This window comes from Podarcis erhardii (assembly GCF_964252035.2).
Source record: "Podarcis erhardii genome assembly, chromosome: 17".
NCBI classification, from domain to species: Eukaryota; Metazoa; Chordata; class Lepidosauria; order Squamata; family Lacertidae; genus Podarcis; species Podarcis erhardii.
Genome location: NC_138515.1, coordinates 11,299,066 through 11,322,575, shown reverse-complemented (window position 1 = coordinate 11,322,575; position 23,510 = coordinate 11,299,066). Strand labels below are relative to the sequence as shown.

Genomic DNA, 23,510 nt, shown 5'->3' with positions numbered 1-23,510 from the left:
TAGGTTCACATCTGGCACTCACATATTTTCGACAGACGAGAACAAAATGTTTGTGACTTTTCCTGAATATATTTCGGGTATTTATTCATTCATTTATTTATTTATTTATTTATACATACATACATACATACCCTGCCCTCTGGCTGGGTTTCCCCAGCCACTCTGGGCGGCTTCCAACAAAACACTAAAATACAATAACCTATTAAACATTAAAAGCTTCCCTAAACAGGGCTGCCTTTAGATGTCTTCTAAAAGTTTGGTAGTTATTTTTCTCTTTGACATCTGGTGGGAGGGCATTCCACAGGGTGGGTGCCACTACCGAGAAGGCCCTCTGCCTGGTTCCCTGTAACTTGGCTTCTCGCAGCGAGGGCGCTGGACTTCAGAGTCCGGGCAGAATGATGAGAGATTTGTCATTCTGCCCGGACATATAAGCTACTGGACAAGGATAACTGTGACTTTAAAGATGAATGGGAACCCTTTACAAAGTATTTGAAGACGCAACAAAGTGTGTGTGATTCGTCCCTAACCCCCAGTGTGAGCAGAAGCCCTGAGAAAGGACTTGCACAATGGGGGTGTCCACCAAGTGACTGGCAGGAGAGGGGAGCAGAGCAATCCCCAGAACAGCAAAGGGGGGGGGTGAAGATGGGGGCATCATTCCATGTGGTAAACCGGGATGCTTGTGCAAATGTAACAATTGGAAGAGTGAGACATTTGATTCCATCCACAGACAAAAGCATGAAATGAACAGTCTCCTGTAGTTGTTAAAGTTTTGGTCTAGGACTGGAAAGAGCAGGGTTTAAATGGTTGCTGAGCCATGAAGTTCACCGGGTGATCATGGACCAACTAGAGACTATCTCACACTATCTTACTGAACATCCTAAACACATTTTACAGCAGAAATTATTCTGAGTAAATATGCACAGAATTGCATATTGAGAAGTTGACAGTTCAGGTAGATTTTGGCATGTCCATCACAGCTTGCAAACACACAACCAAATTGTGGTATGCTGTGTTGTAGTTCAACCCTGCTTTGGAAAACTGTTCTGGGGCACAAAGGCAATTTGTTATGCCCCCCACCATGGAAAAAATGATTGTCATGAAATTTGGAAACTCTTCAGTCATGCATGGAACACACAAGGGTAATCTGTCAGATAGTGGGAAGGTACCAGCATGGTTTTTTCCCAGCACAGCACACCTGCACGTGTCCAATTTGAGAATCCACAAATGCGCCTACAAAGACCAAATTGATTTGCACTCGCAGACATTCTCATGGGGGTGGAATGATCGCATGTGCGGTGGCCCCAGCCTTCCTCTAAGGAGCTCAAAGGTAATTGCATGAGGATAGCTGCATACATTCTCACGAAAATGTCATGAACTTCCGGGCTGGGCAGGAGTTGAACCTGGATTTCTTCACGACTTTAATTGCTGCGTTAGGCTAGTCAATGTGTACATAGTGATTTCACAAAGTGTTCCTGTTTCACAGATCAAGGCTGGAGGATTGTTTGCTTGAAGAGCTTGGGAAATGTACCAGTCTGCAAAACAAGGAAATCCATGCCTCCTATCATAGTTTTGGGGAAAACCATGACTGACCTGTCTGCATTAAAAGTAAAATGGCCTGTTGAAAACAACACATTCCTATTTACTATTTTGCACAAATACAGTTAACATTGTGGATGGTTGATGCAGTGCAAAAAATGACATTAGTAGATAGGGTTTTCTTTTAAAAAATCAGCTATCCAGAGAAGCATTGGACAGGATGGAAAAGCACTGGGGTAAAAACAGCAACTGTAGTACAAAAATGTTGGGCTACAACTCCCATCATCCTTGGCTCTACCACTGGCAACTGAAACCCAACATGCAAGTGATAGACTACATGGAGATGGCAGAAATGACTGGCAGAATCCGAGACCTGGGAGAAGAGTCGGTGGAAGAGGACTGGAAGAAGTTCAAAGATTATCTACAGAAGTATTGTAAATTGTTTGAAAGTTAAAATGATGTTGGATATAAAAATAATTTGGCATTAGTGACATGGTTAAAAGGAGTATGCAAAGATGATTAAAAAGAAAAAGGGGGAAAGACCAGAGTAATATTATGTCAAACCTGATATAAAGTGGCACAAGGGATTAAGTTATAAAGAATAGGTAAACTTTGATGTGAAAAGAGGAGAAAAATTTGAGACATAATAGGTTGAAACTTATAATTATAAATGAGGTTTGAAAGAGGGTTAGAATTTGCTGAACTTGATTGGGTAAAGGGGAACACAAAAAAGGGAGATGTGAGGAAGTCAAGAAAGAGGGTTATAGAATTATGAAGTTGAAAATTGGATTTAATCTTTGTTTCTTTTTTAAATGTTTATACTGTCTCTTTTTTTGATATATCTGCTTTTGTTGTATTTTTGGCTCATGTATGTTTTTGTTTTAAAAAATTTGTTTTGTAAAATTTCAATAAATATTTATTTAAATAAATAAAAAAAGAAACCCAACATCATGTGGAGGAGAACATGCTCCCCCCCCCCCCGGCTGTTACAAACTGGAACTTACTGTAAGGTTGGAACAATGAGAAATGGAAAGACCAAAATGGACAAATCTGTCCACTCAGCAACCGGCATTCAGACATATTGCCTCCGACTGCCACAGATGTAAGGAATAGATGTGTAGGAACACAAAATGCAGTTTTGAAAAAGAGCTGGTGTGTAGGTTGGGTTGGGTTGGGTTGGGCAAAGGAATCTTCTACAGCAGATCACGACCAGGAGAGCAGTCCTTCATTTTCTGAGGCCGCGTCCAGAAGAGGAGGACTCAGACATTCTGGGACAGTCCTCTCTTTCCTGCAGTTCTTGTCATGGTGCCAGGATGAGTGCTGTGGCCCTTAATTCTTATCCTTAAGAAAGGAAAGCAGGCACCTAGTGTCAGGACCTGTGGTCCGGCCTTGATTCCGCTGGGTGCTGAGGAGGCCGGACTGAGCTGAACATACGAGTGAGAAAAATAGCGTTCTTGCCAAGGATTATTACCGTATTTTTTGCTCTAGAAGACTCACTCTTTCCCTCCTAAAAAGTAAGGGGAAATGTGTGTGTGTCTTATGGAGCGAATGCAGGCTGCGCAGCTATCCCAGAAGCCAGAACAGCAAGAGGGATCGCTGCTTTCGCTGCGCAGCGATCCCTCTTGCTGTTCTGGCTTCTGGGATTCAGAATATTTTTTTTCTTGTTTTCCTCCTCCAAAAACTAGGTGCATCTTGTAGTCTGGTGCATCTTATAGAGCGAAAAATACGGTAAATACTGACCAGTGATAAAAGTGTCCTGTCCCTTTGAAGAGGGAATCATTCTTAGAGCTTATCACAGTCTACACCATACAATCTACGACCCTTATATTCTCAGGGTCATCCATCAAACTACACAGGATGCAGAATGGACTGAAACATTTTGTGTGCGGAGGGAGAAACAACTTTGAATGCTCATGTGCAGGGAGAGAAGCCACACACCTTCAAAGGAAAAAGCAGCATATTCAAGCAGAAGGATAAGGCTGGGCATTCGCCCAACTCTGCTTGCAAGCAGCTTTTAATGGAGAGCATCCCAAAACATGATCCCCACCTGTGTTCTGAAATGGCGCACTCTATGTTACGTCCTCCTGCTGCAGGTGTAGAGCAAACCACCTCACAGGTGGGGTGGCAACCTGTGTCTGGAATGTACCACTTCAGATTGTGAGTAGGGTCTCTTGTAATGGGAAGAAAACCCCTGAAAAGCATTGACAGGCATAGAAAATGAGCATGCCAGAGTAAAGCTTAGGCTACCACCCTCCTCCAAAGCAGCTGGTTTTCTATATACAAGGATTTAAAAAGAAAAGTGGAAGAGCTTTTTATCATGTGATTACACGCCAGACACCGGTTTATTGCCATTTGATGTTGGGATTTAAAAACAAAAGATCAACATGAGATGCACAACATATGCAAGGCAATGCCTTTCATTAGTTCAGCTGCCAAATCTCCCTATTTCTCCCTGCCTCCCAAATAATACCCAAATATAACGTATTACTTCAGGCAAGCATGGTTACTGTCTCAGTGAACCAACAATGGAAAATTAACACTGTGATGCATTTTATGACCATAGTTAAGTTTGTTTGTTCTTTCTTTTCTTTTGCAGACTAATGAAACTCTTAAGAGACACTAAGATAATAAAGTCTAGCAATATAGCTCACTGATTCTGGCTGATCGTCTTCACTCCAGGCAAAAGGAGAAGACAGATGTGTTCACGATGGAAAACTTTCAGAAAGGATGAAATTACCGTATTTTTCGCTCTATAGGATGCACCGGACCATAGGAGGGGGACAACGGGGGGGGGGATTCTCCCCCTCTCTGCTCAGCGCCCCTTCAGCGAAGTGGCAGGAGAAACGGAGCCCCTTCCATTTCTCCTCCCACTTCGCTGAAGGGGCGCTGCGCAGAGAGGGGAAACTGTGCAGCGCCTCTCCAGCAAAGCGAAGCCTGGGGAACAAGAGGGATCGGTGTGCACTGACCCCTCTCGCTCTCCAGGCTTCAGGCAGCTATCCGCAAGCCTTCGGAGCGCAGCGGGAACTCCTGCTGCGCTCTGAAGGCTTGCAGATAGCTGCCTGAAGCCCCTGGAGCGAAGCCTTTGAAGCCTCCGCAAAGCAGCGGGGTGAAGGCACCCCACTGCCCTGCGGAGGCTTTGTGCAGCTAACCCTAAGCTAGAACAGCGAGACGGAGCGCTGCGCAGCACTCCGTCTCCCTGTTCTGGCTTTGGGCTTAGCCGCGCAGCCTGCATTCGCTCTATAGGATGCACACACATTTCCCCTTAATTTTTGGAGGGGAAAAAGTGCGTCCTATAGAGCGAAAAATACGGTAATGCATGTTGTCCTTTCCTGGTGGCGCCATTGGAAGCCCCCCTCTAAAAAGGGGCTGTGGCTGAACTGGGGTTTGCCTAGACACTGTACTGCAAAAACACCCCCCCAGGGGAAAGAGGAGGAGTGCATTAGGCATCCCAGTTTGGAAACCTGGCTGCTGAAGGAGTGCTTAAAGAGCAGCCACGGTTCACTGGGCATCTGGCTCTATCCGCAGAGCCCTGAGGCAAAGAGTAACATTTGATCCTAAATCCTGCATCATTTTTAGCTTCAGAACAGCAAAAGCAGCTGTGGCCTAAACACCAGGAACTTCAACACTCCGGACAGTGTCAGAATTCTGGGCTGCAATCTCATGCGCTTGTTTTAAACTTGGTTTAACAGCTATATTTAGAACCTTGGGTTTTTGTCCCATTTAACTTGCAATGCACAGAAATACTTGGCTTGCGCTGATCCCCTGTTTACATAACCTTTATTAACTTCTTTATGCAGTAGTACAGAAATTACACAACATACCAATGTAATCTGCCTTTTTTATCCCGGATTACGGCTTCCAAATGCTACAGGAATCATATTTTAGGAATATGTCTGTTAAGGCAATTTAAAACGGACACACAAATGAACAATGAGTTGTAAGAGCAGAGACAGAAGTGCCGGACATATTGCTTTAAAGCACACAACCAACTGCTGAGTGGTCTTTTTAAACTTACGTTCTCAGTTTCTGAAAATACATATTACAAATATGGCCCAACCCCAAGGCAACATTCCACGCCTATACATTAAGCAGGTTTGCAAAGAGCTTAGGGTTGGTGACACCAGTTAAGTGCCTTCTGCTCTCTGCCCTAACTGGTTGTCCCAGTGAGCCATGGGAAGCTGGCGGTGGGGAGACAACATTGTCCTTTCCAGTGGAATGAATGGACCATAAACGGCTGAACTCTGGGCTGCATCTCCATGCCCACGCAGCTCCCACCACCCACAACTCTTGCCAATAGCTTTTCACACCTAGTTTGTGATCTATTAAATCGGGCGCTTTCCCTTCTTACTCATTGCTATCATAATAACAATAAAAATTTTTTTTATTTATACCCTGCCCTCCCCAGCCAGAGCCGGGCACAGGGCGGCTAACACCAGTAAAATTACAATAAAATCATAATAGGAAAAAAAGACCAAATTAAAATACAGGTTAAAATGCAATTTCAAATGCAGCCTCCTTTTAACAGTAGCCCATAGATCAAAACCATAAGGGGAGGGAAACATAAGGGTCAGACTGAGTCCAAACCAAAGGCCCGGTGGAACAGCTCTGTCTTGCAGGCCCTGCAGAAAGATGTCAAGTCCCACAGGGCCCTAGTCTCCTGTGACAGAACATTCCACCAAGTCGGGGCCTGTGCTGAAAAGGCCCTGGCCCTAGTGGAGACCAATCTAACCACCTTGCGACTTGGGACCTCCAAAGTGTTGTCATTTGTGGACCTTAAGGTCCTCCATGCAGAGTGGTTACCCCATTATTCACCCTGGATAGCTCAGCTGGTGAGAGCGGGGTGCTGAGAACACCAAGGCTGCAGGTTCGATCCCTGTAAGACAGTGTTTCCCAACCTTGTGCCTCCAGCTGTTTGTGGACTACAATTCCCATCATCCCTTGCCACTGGTCTTGCTAGTCAGGGATGATGGGAGTTGTAGTTCAAAAACAGCTGGAGGCACAAGGTTGGGAAACACTGCTGTAAGAGACAGCTGCCTATCCCTGCACTGTCGGGGGCTGGACTGCATGACCCTCAGGGCCCCAACTCCACAATTCTGTGATTCTATGACCACAGTAGGGACACGGGTGGCGCTGTGGGTTAAACCACAGAGCCTAGGGCTTGCCGATCAGAAGGTCGGCGGTTCGAATCCCCGCGATGGGGTGAGCTCCCGTTGCTGGGTCCCTGCTCCTGCCAACCTAGCAGTTTGAAAGCACGAAATGCAAGTAGATAAATAGGTACTGCTCCGGCGGGAAGGTAAATGGTGTTTCCGTGCGCTGCTATGGTTCGCCAGAAGCGGCTTAGTCATGCTGGCCACATGACCGGGAAGCTGTACGCCAGCTCCCTCGGCCGATAAAGCGAGATGAGCGCCGCAACCGCAGAATCGGTCATGACTGGACCTAATAGTCAGAGGTCCCTTTACCTTTATGACCATGGTAAAGCTCCAGATCTGAAGTCACACAGGACGTATGCATGACACTGGCACGGTTGAGTCTTGTTGCAACTTTGCCATCTCAAAAGGAAAAATGGACGTATGCGTGACATTGGCACGGTTGAATCTTGTTGCGACTTTGCCATCTCAAAAGGAAAAATGGGTGGTCCAGAGATGGTCAATGGGTGCGGGGATTGACATGGCTAAGAAAGCATCCTAATGTCAGCAGCAGGATTCCTATTCCACCTGCATGGCGGCAGCACCAGAAATTTCTAGGACACAGCCCTGTACGTTTTCTCCCAACACCATGAGCTTCCATTTCACTTCTCTGACTAAGAGCAGTTCTTAAAGATATCTAAACCAGAGATATCCAACACAGCAAAAGAGTCACAGAATCAAGTCCATTGCTAAACACTGATGAAAACTGATCTATTCAAAACAAATAGTTTCATGTCCGTGTTTATGTCCGGGTAGATGGACAGATCATTCCATGATCGCAGAACAGACTTGCAAGTCCCACTTTGTCCACATCCAGATTTTGGAAGGCACAAAATGTACAATGCCAACATTTTTTCCTTGGATCTTTGATGTGTCTGTAGGAAAACTTATTTGGATTAAAGCAACATCTAAAAGGTAAATAAACACACGCTGCTTTCCTGAGTCTGGAAAGGGCAGAAAAAGCAGTTACAACAACAGACAACTGAGATAAGAGCTAATGAAAGCACACAAGTTAACCATCATTTAATTACTTGTTAACAAAACTGCATGTTCATAATCTGCTGTTTGAGAAGCACACCTCCAATATTTACTTTCGGCTAAATTAAACTTTATTTGGCTCCTCCACATAGGACGGGGCCACTGAGTAAACTTTATGTTGATATTTTGGAAAAACTGCATTTGCTCTGGGACTGCAAATCTGAAGGGGAGCTCAAAACTTCCTTCCTCAAAACTGCCGCCACCCTTTGTCCCAGCCAAGGCCATTTTTGCTGGCCTTTAAATTGGTTATCTGATGCTAATCAAAGTTATCTGTTTCACTGTCACAAGAGACAATCCTGTTAGGGGAACTGATGAGCCGCAAGAGCGGCTGTGTGGGCAAATGCTTTTTGTCACTGCCAATTAGATCGAGTTGAGATTAACCTTTAAGTGTGACACAGGGTAATGATGCTTAGGCGGATTGGGGGAGTGCAGTCGGCACCACACTGCCCCATCAGCAGACAAGGGCTTTCCCTGGTCCCCCTCCTTTTGGCAATGCAGCAGGTATATGTCAGGGTTCATTAGCAGACAGCTCTGAGCTTGTTAAGTGCCAAAGCAGCTCCAGCCAATCGCTTTGCAGGAAAGACCTCTCCCTTCCGTACTAAGAACTCCATCTACATGATCCACTTTGACAAGCTTTTAATATTTACTTCTAACTTACGGTATTTTTCCATGTATAAGACGAGGTTTCTTATTTTTTAAAAAATGCTAAACGGATAGTGCAGAGGTGGGACGGGCGATTGGTGGCTGCCGTGACACAGAGATTGTCAGCGGTATTTGGGCGGGTGATTGGTGTTTGTGGCAAGGTTTGTTGGTGAGTGGCTGCTGTGGGAATTGGGTGGGCGATTGGCGGCTGCTGGCGGTGAGTGGGCAGACGATTGGTGGATTCACTGATGCATGCGATTGTCAGTGGCAGTCTGGCAGGTGAGCCATTGTTAGCAACGCCCCCCCAAAAGCTCAACAACTCTGGGCAATCTCCCCCCATTTCCTCCCCCAAAATAGGGGTCTTATACACTGTTATACCCAGAAAAATACAGTACGTGCAGCACTACGGTCTGCAAGATAATATTTTCACATTATTAATTCTAAAACCACTGTGTTATTTCATATGTGTGAGTGCCAATTAAGCTTCTTTTGGACTCAAGTGGAATTGAATTGCTCCAGCTGAAGTATCGGGATTAAAGCCAGGCGTTCTCCTCTGTCCACTGAGTAAAGCAATTTTCCTCCAGGGAATTATGGCAAAGAGGGAGGAGAGTCACGTGTTGACACCTATGCATGATTAGTCCTAACTGGAGTACGGCACGCCCAAAGCTGTCAGCCAAACATTGAACTAGTTTTTAGCCTTACCATTCAAGTTCATTAACAGTCCACATACCTTCAGATTCAAGAAAGCAAATACTTTATTCCATAAAAGAACACTGCTAATAACAGTTATTCCACCAAACTCATCTTTTTAGAAATCTAGGAGCTGTGTTCAGCATTGTTTAAAAAGGTGTTTCCATAGGAACAGCATGTTTTTCTTCTGCTGAGATTGGAGAGGATTTTTTTGGCAACAGAGTGAAGAGGGACTTTAAACATGAACCACCTGCAAGCCTAGAGGAAGCCTATTCACTTAGTGCAAGCGTCATGCTCCTTGATTATTTGGGCAATCACCAGCACATGTCCTTCCTTGGCCTCCCGTTGCCCTTAGCTCTCCCTTCCCTGGTTAAGGAGAACCAGAGTTTACTGTGACAACTGAGTAAACTCAGGTTTCAGACTCCGAGTGTGTTGTAAGCGGATACCAACCACTCTCCCACTAAGGAGCATTCCAGTCCATCTCATAGCTCTGGCCTTGAAGAGCTCTTGGCTAAAGTGGGGCTCCTTTCACCTGAAATCGAGATGGAAAACGCGCAGCAGCCGTGGCACCAGTGGCAGAGACAGCAGAGTGGGAGGACGGGAAGCAGGCAACCAATGAAAAGGAGGAACTTGGAGACAGAAGGGGAATTTGCAATGCAGATCTGCAAGCATTGGAGGAAAGGTTGGCAGTCAAAAGGAGGAAAGCCAAACAGGTGGCTGGAACGATGGGAGACCAAAGGTGGGGAGGAAGAGAGAAGGAGAAGCAGTTGCTGCCTGCAGCTGAATGTGGACAAGGAGACTAAAATGATGACAGAAGGAAGGCACATGGTAATACAGTTTTCAGCTGCCCCTCTTCCCCTCCAGGGACAATTAAACTGATGCCAAAGAAGAGAAAAAAGATAACCAAACATTCTGAAAAAGCCTAAGTGCTTATTGACATATTGTGTGTTGTGTTGTTTTTTAAAAAGGTTAACTCATCTTTACCCCAAAAACCTGTCCTTTAGATGTATTAAAAGGAAGATTCACTTCCACAAACAGAAAAGTTGTCCACTTAATAACTTCTTTAGGTTATGACGATAATTTCTCCAGCAGTGCCTTTCCTCCTGCTGTGCCATCTTTAGTCCTTTTTTTAAGCTTTGGAATAATACTTTTTAGTCCGGCTTTTACTTCTGTTGCCACTTCCTGATTGGAGCTCTGAAGAAGGCTATAAACAAAAAGAAAATATCAAAAATCAGAATTACAATCGGAATGAAATGTGACAAGCAGACAGAGAAGTCAATGCTTGGCAGTCCATCTGCTTTGCCAAAGCATCCATTGGGATAATTGCCTAATAGCAAATAGCAGCAGTTTATTTTCTTAAATCCTGAAGCATTTAATTTTGACGTTGGCCATCTCAACACGGGCTAACATGGACACTGGGCTGTCAGAATACACAGGAAAGTGAGCAGCCAAAGAATTTACAAAATATAAATCATTGCTCTTCAAAACTGCAAAAAAGGGGGGAAAAGCTTCCAAGTATCTTACTTTTAATTCATCAAGGAAAATGGTTTTAAGAAGAAAATGTTTGCACTGACAGTAGTATTAATAGGGCTAAAACACAGCTGCAAAGGAAGATCCAGGCATAGTTCCAGGGAAAACCACACTGACCAGTTTGGAGAACTTTTTCTGTATCCCAGTTAGCGAGTGGCAGCCTCACATTTGACAAAGGAGCCCTGTGCCTTGATCGGAAGTTGGAGTGGCAGATTCATTTCGAACTGCAATGTTATTTTTATCATAACCTTCTGATTAAATGAGCACACCCACCCCGCCTTGCAGGGTTTTTTTTTTTTAGATACATAATAAGGATTATGTTGCCAAACCAAACAGAATGGGAGAAGAATTAATGTGGCTTGCGGAGTGATTAAAAATCTGTTTCTCAATGTGACCTAAAGCAGGATGGCAAGGGAGTCAAACTGTCCTGCCTTATCCCAAAAGCACAGCTTTGTTAGTTTGAAGTGCTATGCTGTGGAGTTTGCATGTCTTTAATGCCTTGGTACATTAGAGAACCTGCTTTGCCCTGGCCTGAGAAGAGCTCCTTCCATTTGTGGAAGTGACTCCAAGCTAGCAGAGGACCTCGCTGGAAGAAGGGCGGCAGGAAGCAAGGTGAAAGTCCGCTCCACAAAGTCCCCTTGCAGATCAGCGCACCACCTCCCCTTCTCTGACAGATCAACCCCTAACCCCCCAGGGCAGTTTCCCAGGGGGAAGCAGGAATTGTAAGCACCGCGAGCCTAAAGACCTGCTTCTAGTTTCACGTTATCCACTATTTGGGATCTTTTGGGGGGCGTTTGGGAGCGGATGAAAAAACCTGCTAATCAGAGGAAGCATTTCTGAATTCAACATTGGCATGCATGTCAGGCCACTATCCCAATAAACTCCCACAATGGCCTCGGTCCAGTATACTTGAAGGAGCATCTCCACCCCTATCCTTCTGCCCGGACACTGAGGTCCAGCTCCGAGGGCCTTCTGGCGATTCCCTCATTGCGAGAAGCCAAATTACAGGGAATCAGGCAGAGGGCCTTCTCAGTAGTGGCGTCCGCCCTGTGGAACACCCTCCCACCAGATGTCAAAGAAGAAAAAAACTACCAGACTTTTAGAAGACATCTGAAGGCAGCCCTCTTTAGGTAAGCTTTTAATGTTTAACAGACCACAGTATTTTAATACTTTGTTGGAAGTCGCCCGGAGTGGCTGGTGAAACCCAGCCAGATGGGTGGGGTATTAATAATAATAATAATAATAATAATAATAATAATAATAATAATAATAATTATTATTATTAACAACAGTTTTGCACACTGGTAACAAACACAGGCAAGAACCAGGTGCAGCAGCCCCAGAGAGAAGGTGGAAATGTGCCCCGCCATATGAGATATTGCAGCAGTTTTCCCCACCCCCCGCCATTGCCCCTTCTAGAGATTAACCGTCTCTTGCTAAGCAGAGGCAATGGGCACATCCAGGACGCCTGGTGCCTCTTTGGGCTTGCTATTAATCTTAGGGAAAGGGAAGCCAAAGCTGTAGGAAGCCAGCTGGTGACTTGAGCAGAGAGACAAGTTCACGTTCCCTTTTTGTGCCCTGGTGTCACCCCAAAGGAGAAACTGGCCTCTCTTCCAGAGGGCAGGAGGGGCGGGCTGAATCTGTACCTAGAGCCCACAGATTTCAAGCTCATGCTTCGAACCCTGTCATCAGTTCAGGATACTGCCCCAAGCCGTGCTGCCCTGCAGATCCTGCAATGAATTATGGTAAGGTTACCAGATTTTTTTCCAGTGAATCTGGGGACACTTTTCAACTTCAATAGGAATGGTAGGATTTTGCCAGGGGACTGATTTGTAAATCTGGGGACATCTGGTAACCTTAAATTATGGGCTGCGCCTCTGCTTGTGTTGCTCACCAACAGGCCCCTCACACCACACTGCACCCCCTCTATGGTGGCAGCAATACAGGGAGCAGCCAGGGGCTGGGGATGATGACAAAGGGGAGAAATACTTTCTTCCTTTCAACCCCCACCCTGCTGCCCCCCTGCCAGTGGTGGGGGTGTCTAGAGGAGTGTAGCTGTTGCTCTGGAAAGGCAAGGGAAAAGGCTGTGCTTTAAAATGCTGCCTTTTCTCGCTGCTTCCCAGAGGAGCAGCGGCAGAAGTTTCCTCCATCCCCTGCCTTACCAGCAGCAGCAACAGGGGCGTGGCAGCAAAGAAACACAACATGGTTCCTGCATTTCAGGGGGTTGGACTAGATGGCCCTTGGGGTCCCTTCCACAACTCTAAGATTCCAGGGTTCTATGGTCACAGAGGAACTGGCTTGGCCTGGCCTGCCTCTTCCTCTGTGGCTCACCTGGAGGGCCTGCCTTGGGACCCACCTGCTCATCAGACGTCACGCTGCAGTTCAAGCGTCGTACTGCAGTATAACAATCTTGAAATTTTATTATCTACTAACTAATGCATATGTACACACACACACACACACACACACACACACACACAGACAGACAGACACAGGTCCATTTGAAAACTAATATGACTTTCAGAAAAGCTGCTGCTCAGTCAATGGCAGCCCCTGCTAAGCTGCATCAGCAATCCACTGAAAGCAAGGAAGAAAGACTAGAGCTCTAAAAATGGAAAAGGAAACATTTGAGATGCAGCTGAACACCAAGAAACTCTGAAGACTGGCCAAATATCTTATGTGAATCAAAAATTGGGAGGATCACTCATTTAAAGCACACTCGACAGCCGTACTTGAAGAGGGCTGCAGGACAATAGGAATATACACATTCTAAGCAAAGTTCAGCATTTTTTAGCAGAGCAACTGAGCCATTCTATACCAGGATTTCCCACATCTCTGTAGAAGAAGAAAACTTCACAGTAAAGGTTGAAAGAGCTCTTCCCAAATCTTTATGCGACATCTGCATGCGGGATTAGAGATTTCAAAGGAATTAAGTGTGCTTGTCAAATGCAAGGGATCTGTTCCAAAGTGGCGTGCAAAAATCCCTATAGATCTATATTAGAAAGCCAGCAGCTGAGTGTTAAAACTCCACATTAATATAATAAACCTATCGGCAGACGCTTGATTTAAGCCTGCTGCATTTGTAGTGACCCAGGGAGTCAGGGAGGTTATTTTACTTTGTGTCAGAAGAAGCACTAAAAATGGGGGCGGTGAATTATGAGATAGGATACTGGAAAGCAAGGACTTATGCAGAAAGGGCCAGATCCGTTTACAGATGTCAGAGGAGCTGGTCACTTGAGGGCTTCAGTTCAACTGTCCCTCCAGCAGCACCTTTGCTGATTTGTGCCCTTTCAGTTTGCTTTTACCAGCTGACCCCTTAGACCTGAAGGCATCTATCTGCTTTGGGTAAAGAAGGGGCAAGTTAATAGAGGGAGCAATTAAGGAGCCTGCTTTAGTTGAAGGGGGCAGGAAGATGTGGCATTTAGTTCCCCTTCCATTCCTCCGTTTCTGTGATGCACTAAACACGTCCACCGATCGCTTTCATTTAACAGTACACGTTGCTATAGTGATCAACATCAGGAGCTGGGCTGCCAAATTAAGGCAAGGCAGAAATTAAGACCCAACTTGGAAACATCTTTGGCGGATTTGCTGTGAAAGGGAATTTCTGCACACAAAAGCAGGGGCTCATTAGCGCAAGTCATTCATGTGCCACCGATTACGGCTAAGACACTTTTGTGAGCGAGGAGGGGGCTCTAAATACTTCCGTTTAACTTGGCTGCCAAATGCAGTACCATAAAAAAAGCAAAGCGGCTCCTTTTGAGCTGCTTGCTTCAGGTGTGAGCCAACGATGGAAAGGGAACAGTTCAAAAAGGGCTGCAGCATCGCTCTGGGCGACACCCAAAGGTGCCCACCTGCTTGCACAATGAGAATCTACCGTATTTTTCGCTCTATAGGATGCACCCGGCAATAGGACGCACCTTGTTTTAGAGGCGGAGAACAAGGAAAAAAAATTCTCCCCCTCTCTGCTCAGCGCCGCTTCAGTGAAGCGGCAGGAGAAACGGAGCCCCTTCCATTTCTCCTCCCGCTTGGCTGAAGGGGCGCTGCGCAGCTCCCCCTCTCTGCTGAAGCCAGGAGAGTCTTGCATTAAATGCGGTACATACCGACACAAAATAATCGCACCACGATTGACGTTTGCCCAGGTCTTCAGAAGATCAATGCCCACGTGTTCTACGAGTATTTTTGCAAAACATTCTGTTAAAAATAAAGACCAGGTTAGACACCACACAAACTCATTTAAAACTTTTCATAAAGGGGTTTTAACACCTGTAAATTGTATATTCACAGATCACCTTAGAACCATTGACTATTCAATACATTTGTAATAAAGGTAAAGGGACCCCTGACCATTAGGTCCAGTCGTGACCGACTCTGGGGTTGCGGCGCTCATCTCGCTTTACTGGCCAAGGGAGCCGGCGTACAGCTTCTGGGTCATGTGGCCAGCATGACTAAGCCACTTCTGGCGAACCAGAGCAGTGCATGGAAACGGCGTTTACCTTCCCGCCAGAGCGGTACCTCTTTATCTACTTGCACTTTGATGCGCTTTCGAACTGCTAGGTTGGCAGGAGCAGGGACCAAGCAATGGGAGCTCACCCCGTTGCGGGGATTCGAACTGCCGACCTTCTGATCAGCAAGTCCTAGGCTCTGTGGTTTAACCCACAGCGCCACCCGCGTCCCACATTTGTAATAGTCAGGCCTTAATTTCTGAGTGATGCTAAGAAATAATCGAGACTGTAGCAGCAGAATCCTCTATCTCAATTTAATGGACAGGATACCAAGAGCTATTTCCGGTGTGGAGACCACTGAGACAAACTGAAACCTTCAGGCCCACAGAAGCGGCTTAGTCATGCTGGCCACATGACCCGGAAGCTGTATGCCGGGTCCCTCGGCCAATAAAGCGAGATGAGCGCCGCAACCCCAGAGTCAGCCATGACTGGACCTAATGGTCAGGGGTCTTTACCTTTAGGATGCAATCCTCTAAGCACGTTCCTGGGAGCAAGGACCACTGAACTCAGAGGGCCTTACTTCAGAACAGGTATATTGGGTTGCACTGCCACCAACATAACAGCTGTTTGGCCCACTAAGGGTGAAGGAGAGCCCCTTCCAAGCTGTGCTGCTTTTAAGCTTGGATGATGCGAAGTCTATAAAATCTCCTGGATGCTTCCAGGGCGGAAGCATGCATTTAAACACTTCAAGCAAAGCGATTCAAGGTTAACAGTTAGTGCAGACGAGCCTTTGCATCCCTCCCACATTGTCCCTTACGCATTTAGACAGACTGTGACGAGTGACTCCACTGTCTTTTGCAGAATTACTAGCATACCTTCCCGGCCGCTCTCCTTCATTTTCTTGTCTTGCTCAACCAGCCACTTCAGAACCAGGTGACCTGCTGGGTGCTCTGCAATATGAAGCTTTGAAAAGAACAGGAAAAGTCAAGTCCCTGCAGTGCTTTTACTTCCCTCGCTGTATCACAGTCTGTGCCTTTCGAAATGCCAGGAATCAGATAAAGGCTCAGGCATATTTAGAAATGCTGCCTACAAACAAAATCTGTTTTCTCCACATGACTATGTGGTACATTAAGTAATCAGGGGTGGCCAAATGGAAAGCCATTCAGAACATTTAAATAAGTTTAGAGGCCTGGCTGTTTGTTTAGACATTAAGCACTGGAGTTTCTACTAAATTTAAGCTACCCATCATCTTACTTTCACTTCATTAACTAGCTATCTTTCCTGCCTTTTGATTTCTTAAGCAATTTTAGTGCTGCAGAATTAAATATTTTAGGTGGTTAAAATACGCAAAAGTTTTATCTGCCAAGTGCTTACAATGACGTTACAAGCAGATATACCAATACAAAATTTAAGATATTGGGTATAAATTATATGCAATGCCCTCAGCTTCTTTTCTCCAAATGCGTTCCTAAAATGCCAGTGTGCTCCGAGGTTGTAGGAAAGTACCATTTAGGCAAGTGACAAAATATGCCACACGCTGAAATTATGGAAATAAATTGTATATTTGGCATAGTATAGTCAGTGGTTCACACAGGTGTAAAACCACAAAAGTAGTCTACTTACTCCAAGCTAGAACATTTACCTCATTTAACTACAAGAAACGATGTGGTTATCCTAAGTTTCAGGAACAGGTTAAAAATAATGGGTTCTACCCAATGCTGCATGAGCCGAGTTCCACTCGCACGACGGGGCTTCCGTTCCTTCTTCACCCCCACCCCTGTAAACCTTCTCCAGAGGGGCCCCCAGACCCGGTTTTGAGCAAGGGGAGAGGGTTACAAGAGAGAAAGAGGACCTTCTGTCACCTGCACAAAGCCTGCTGCCCAAGTGGAGCTGCAGTTCTGGACGCAGCCCAATAATTTGCTCCTTACAGATAGGTAGCCGTGTTGGTCTGCCATAGTCAAAACGAAAAATTCCTTCCAGTGTCCTTCAGCTCTCTATATTGGACAAACAGGCCAAACCTTACGCCAAAGGATGAACGGTCATAAATCTGACATCAGGAATCACAAGACAGAGAAATCAGTAGGAGAACACTTCAATCTCCCAGGACATTCTATACAAGATCTCAAAGTAGCTGTTCTATTACAAAGGAATTTCAGAAATAGACTGGAAAGAGAAGCTGCTGAATTGCAACTTATTACCAAACTTAAAACCATGGAGAGACCTGGTCTGAACAAAGACATTGGATTCTTATCTCATTATACATGACAAAGCCATTTTTCACCTTCTCACCCCTTGCTTTTTCCTGTAAGACCTATTGCAGTCGTTAAGAGTCGTCAACAGGCTCATCACCGCTATCTGCCAATCACCCATTCCCACCACCCTTCTGAGTAATACCCCTCCCCACCTTCTCACTATATAGAAGGGTCTGGTGACTTCTGTTTCAGTGTATCTGAAGAAGTGTGCATGCACACGAAAGCTCATACCTAGAACTAACTTAGTTGGTCTTTAAGGTGCCACTGGAAGGAATTTTTTGTTTCAATTTGCTCCTTATCATTTAAAAATGATCCAAAAATTGTACTTTTAAAAAATCTCATTATCTACTTATTATTCCTTCAGCATGGAAGAATTATTATGCAGTTCCTTCCAGCTGGATCCCAGGATCCTGCATGGGACTTGACAAGCCCTTCCCTGTAGTCCAGTGCTTGAATCAGGATAAATTGGTTTATCCCAATTTGATAGCCAAACTGCAGCACATCCCAGGGAGGGGCCCCCCAGAGAGGGATCCCCAATTCTTAACTCTACCGCTTGCTCCTTTTCAGGCACAGTTACCTCTCCATCTTTGCCCCCTGGAACCATCTCTCTTGCCGCGAGGCCAGCAATGGCCTTCATAGCTGGCTGGACATCGCCAACGGCAGCCTTGAGGATTCCCGTCACCACAATGAATGTTGCCTTGTCCATCACCATTTCTTCAGCATGTTCGTTCAGGTACTTTAACAAGGCGGGAGAAACAGCTTCCAGAAGTTCACGGCGGCGAACATCTACATCTTTTTTACTGTTAGAATAAAAAGTAGCTCTTTTACTGCCGGAATTTGGTTTGGTACAACATAATCCAGTCACTCCAAATTGTCCAATTTAAAATCCAAACATCTTGCTTTCGCCCCAGAACACACTAAATCTAACCTGCATAAATGGAAAATTGGTTACGCTTTTACACCTCAATTCAGAATGCCACAGAAGCATCGGTGATTATACACGTGGCAATGTTGCGATGAGAGGGAGCTGTTCAACAAGCACAAAATAAGCATGCAGAACTGCTCTTCTTTACATCGTAGCTGAGAGGTATGGGAGCTCCATGCCGACATTCCTTCCATCCCTTAAGAAATAGCTGGGTCTGAGGATTAACCTTCAGGAAATCATCAAAACACCTCCGGGTAGTCCTGTTCACATTAATAGCAGACCCTCGCCGACCTGCCACTGAGGGGGACAAGCCTGGCTGCATCTGCACAGAGAGGCCCCTTTTCTGAGAGCCAGCACTGGTTTTTTTTGGGGGGGGGGCTACACATGGGGCAGAGGCAAGTGCCATAATTGCAAGGGATGGAAAAACAGGCTGCCACACGCACACAGATCATGGTGGCTACATGTGGCCCTCATAGAGATAAACTAGTTATGGTTCCCTTATTCACAGGAGGGGACCTTCCACCTGTTGTTTGGGGGGGGGGTGCGCATACTCTGACGAGGGCAGCTTCCTTTTTTGTGTCTGGAGTACGTATTTTTCACTCCGTAAGACACACTTTTGTCTTCCTAAAAAGTAAGGGGAAATGTCTGTGCGTCTTATGGAGTGAATGTGTGGTCCTTGGAGCCGAACTGCCCAGGGGCAAAAAGGAAATCATGCTTTTTTTTTCTTTTTCTTTTTTTTGGAAAGAGGGAAGGGGGTGTTGAAACAAAGCCAATTGGGGAGAGAGATAAGGGACGCTAGAGATAAAGGAGGCTGCCTGGGAGTGGAGAGGTAAAGACAGTTGGTTTAACAAGGGGGAAAACAGGAAGACTAAAGCAATAAGGAGAGAAATTAGAAGAAGAGGAGGAGCAAAAAACTGCTCCACTAAGGAAAAGACACTTCACTAAGGCAAACAAGAGGGAAGGGAGTGTTGAAAGGAAACAGCTGGCCGGTGGGATAGGGAGAGAGATAAAGGAAGCTAGCAGAGGCTGCCTGGGAGGGGGGAGGTAAATGCCCATGGATCCTCAGGATTTTTACATTGGGTCACCACAAATTCACCATCAGATCATATAGCATGTCCATGGCTACATCCTGTACCAAAAAAATCACACACTCACTGTTGCGTGGGGCCGCAGTGGTGCAAAAACCTGGTTACAAAGCACGGATCCACAAGGATCCTCTGGATTTTTGCATTGGGTCACCCCAAATTCACCATCAGATCACATGTCTGTGGCCACAGCATGAAGCACAAAAATCATACATCCACTGTTTTGTTCAGAATATTTTTTTCTTGTTTTCCTCCTCTTAAAACTAGGTGCGAAAAATACGGTATTTCTAGCCATATTTATTGTGTTTAAATCATGGGTTAGCCACTCTTAAGGTGCAGCAGGGTAAACGTGTGCTCAATGCAAGACATTTCTACCTGGGTGCAGCCAGCCACTCCCACTCCCTGGGAGCAGATGCAAATGTACATAAGCAGTGTGAACAAATGATTATCTCATAGCCTTCCTCTCCAACCTCCACGGGCAAACAGGGAAAGCCCTGTTCTGCTAGTTTCCTTTCGTTCAAATAACTGCTTCTCTGCACAACTGGCAGACAATGTTAAATTTGAACGTCCACAAAACTGTGGAAATGGCATTTTCTGCTTACCTATAAGCATTTCCATCACCCTGTTCCAGGATTTTGATTATTGCTGGTGAGAAATACGCAGTATCCCTGGGACTTAACAGGTACAAGAGGACTTTCCTTCCATATTTGTTATTTACAATGCTGGTTAAGGAATCGCTAATTTCCTAAAAGAAGAGGAACCAAACACAGACAAAAACTGACTTAACCATGTGCACTAGACAGACAGTAGCCATTTCTTCCACCTCCTTCCCTTGTATTGTTCAGTAATTCTTCTCTTTTTATTTCTGCATGCTTAGAAAGGGGAGAGTGTATATATATAGAAAAACACCTTTAAGCATATCTGCAGGTACAGTTAGTATAAACTTTCTAGATGTGGATTAATGGGAAAATTATTTTGAGGAGTCCAGCTTTGTTCATCAATGCTTATTTTATTCTCAAGTTAGAGGAAAGGTGTTCATCCCATGTGCAAAGTCTAACAAGACATCTATTTTAACTTTTTCTATGAACACGTTCCTACAAGGCTCCAGCTTGTGATTGCTGCCTGACTTCCAGCCTACTTCCAGCCAGTGCTCTCTATTTTTCACAGAAGCCTGAGGCAGATGAAGTCACAACAGAACCGTGCCCCTTGACGTTGCCTGAAGATGGATTCATCCATTTAATCTAACACGGGTGGCAACGCTGCACTTATTAGACAGAGAGGTGAGGATAGTTTGGGAAATAGTGATGAAATATTGCAAAAGACATTCACGTTCCTTATTTTAATGAAGTAGCTGTCAATAGATTCATGCAGCGTTACCACCTTCTATGAATGATGTGGAGACCTCTTTGGGTGCATTTTGCAGTTATAAACTTGCCGAAGAAGTCAATGCACAGGAGAACTAGATTCTACATAACAAAATCATGGTCTGCGTGTAATGCTGACCCAAACCATGGCTTAGAACAAACAAGCAGGCTCCTGGAGAATCACAGCTTTGCTCCTCCTGCCTTGCAGGAGATCACTAGATGATCCCTGGGATGCTTCAAACTCTACAGTTCTGTGATTCTATGTAGGGGAGGGGAACCATGTGCTGCAACACCCTGTTTTTGATTGGGTGTACATTTATAGATAAGGGGCGCGGTTGGCGCTGTGGGTTAAACCGCAGAGCCTAGGACTTGCCGATCAGAAGGTCGGTGGTTCGAATCCCCACGACAGGGTGAGCTCCCATTACTCTGTCCCAGCTCCTGCCAACCTAGCAGTCCAAAAGCACACCAGTGCAAGTAGATAAATAGGTACCGCTCTGGTGGGAAGGTAAACGGCATTTCCGTGCGCTGCTCTGGTTCGCCAAAAGTGGCTCAGTCATGCTGGCCACATGACCTGGAAGCTGTATGCCAGTTCCCTTGGCCAATAAAGCGAGATGAGCGCCGCAACCCCAGAGTCGGCCACGACTGGACCTAATGGTCAGGGTTCCCTTTACCTTTATAGATAATGCACTACATCGGATCTTGAAATTTACCATATAGTCTGAAATGGTGCAAGCTGAAGTATCATGTATTTTGATACTGAAGAGCAGTATTGCCCCGGGAGGAATATTTTAATTCTTTGCATAATCACTCACTAGGCAGCCAAGCGATTCAGCATAGCTTGAGAGTTTCCAGCACACATACCATCTCAAATCAAAGCAGTGAGTAAATGGAGCAAAACCACCACAATGAAGTTAGTTTCGTCTTACAAGAAAATAAACCTGAAATGTTTGAAAACCAGGCCTAAAAACACGTGAGCATTTCCAGTGTAATTTACACCTTGTTACTAAGTGAAATGGGAAATCTTGAGAATTTTAGGAAGTCAGACTACTTACAGATACAGTTAGCTGTTTCACAAGTTTAGTGTCATCAATGCAGTCAAATGCCGCCAGTAAAACTAAGTGTGAGAATTCGCCCTGAAATAGGAACCATAAAGCAAGAACATCATAAGACATGGAAGCCCGATTAACCTGAAGGAAGACCAAATAGTGTATTTTGTGAAAATTGGTTAAAATTTGGATTGTATGATTATATTGGAAAACTAATAAAAATTAATTAAAAAAAAAAAGCCCGATTAACCAATCAGCTGGTCCAACATGTTCCAACAAGTTCATTTGCTAAAGATCAACAATGACTATTCATCTCACACAATAACAAGTTCCATCATACTAATTCTTATGCACAATTACTGGGAATTAAGCCTCACTATGCGGCAGCTAGACTGGTGACCGGGGGCGGCCGCCGAGACCACATAACACCGGTCTTGAAAGACCTACATTGGCTCCCAGTACCTTTCCAACCACAATTCAAGTGTTGGTGTTGACCTTTAAAGCCCATAACGGCCTCAGCCCAGTATACCTGAAGGAGCGTCTCCACCCCCATCGTTCTACCTGGACACTGAGGTCCAGCACCGAGGGCCTTCTGGCGGTTCCCTCATTGCGAGAAGCAAAGCTACAGCGAACCAGGCAGAGGGCCTTATCGGTAGTGGTGCCCACCCTGTGGAATGCCCTCCCACCAGATGTCAAAGCGATAAACAACTACCTGACATTCAGAAGACATCTTAAGGCAGCCCTGTTCAGGGAAGTTTTTAATGTATGACCTATTAGTGTATTTTTTGTATTTGTGGAAGCTGCCCAGAGTGGCTGGGAAACCCAGGCAGATGGGCAGGGTACAAATAATAAATTATTATTATTATTATTATTATTATTATTATTATTATTTAACTCTGAGAGACTTAGATCTGAGTAAATGTGCTGAAGGTTTCATTTGTGGGGAATGCTGTATTCCCTCAGTTGTTTCTGTGTAAAGCAGAGCTATTTCAAATGAAGAATTATCCCACAGAATAAAGTCTTATTTGGCATCAAGATTGGTAGAACACAAGTTTGTTTTAGTCGTGCCAAATGTCACAAACACAAGTTTTCAACAGAAGTGAATGTGTTTTCAACAGAAGTGAATGCTGCACAGAAGTCCTGCTTCTATTTTTGGCCCTTTGCTATGGAATTTGCTTTTTTGTCTAGGTTCAAATCTCTTCCTTAAAGTCATGTATATTGATGTTTCATACATAAGCCTGAACACTGGAGAATAAAACTTCTCAATCCGTGCAGTTCCAATTGAAAATAAGGCCACAACAGTGATATTTTTAAGCCGCACTCCTAAGACACACTTGCTTCTGAGTAAATATGCACAGGATTCTGCTGCTCAAAATTACCAAACACATCTTTAAAAATACTCACATTAGCTATTTTTTCAACATAAGTCTTCATGGTTTTCATAATGACTTTTCTGTCCTGACAAGAGAAATGAAGAAAAAGCAATAAATTAGCGTGTCAGGCCAACAAGCTTTAAAATGAACGCAGAGCCACTGCATAATGTCGGGTTTCTGACTTCAGAATGTGCAAATATACCCATTTGGAGGAGGCCAAAGAGTCCTTGAGAAGCTAGAGATCCTTTTGAACCCCACTTCTAAATGAAGGATGGAAAGCCGCCATGCAGATGACTGTTAAAGCAAAGCTTGCTGCAGAAGATCCCTTAGGTCACGGGTGTCAAACACAAGGCCTGCAGGCCGAATCCGGCCCACCAGACCTCGTCATGTGGCCCATGTAG

The 23,510-nt window shown here is 45.1% G+C and overlaps 1 protein-coding gene across 1 annotated transcript in view; it reads right to left on the bottom strand.

Annotated features, from left to right (window-relative positions):
* Nucleotides 1-9,139: 9,139 nt before the first annotated feature.
* PUM3 (pumilio RNA binding family member 3) overlaps nt 9,140-23,510 on the bottom strand; it is a 29,559-nt gene continuing 15,188 nt past the window's right edge. The window contains exons 11-17 of the mRNA XM_081845142.1: nt 23,141-23,194; nt 21,743-21,823; nt 19,929-20,071; nt 17,894-18,116; nt 15,940-16,027; nt 14,723-14,813; nt 9,140-10,296 (exon numbers count right to left, since the gene is read on the bottom strand). Of these exons, the coding sequence (XP_081701268.1) occupies nt 10,161-10,296; nt 14,723-14,813; nt 15,940-16,027; nt 17,894-18,116; nt 19,929-20,071; nt 21,743-21,823; nt 23,141-23,194 (816 nt within the window). The 3' untranslated portion in view covers nt 9,140-10,160. The remainder of the gene's footprint in view (nt 10,297-14,722; nt 14,814-15,939; nt 16,028-17,893; nt 18,117-19,928; nt 20,072-21,742; nt 21,824-23,140; nt 23,195-23,510) is intronic.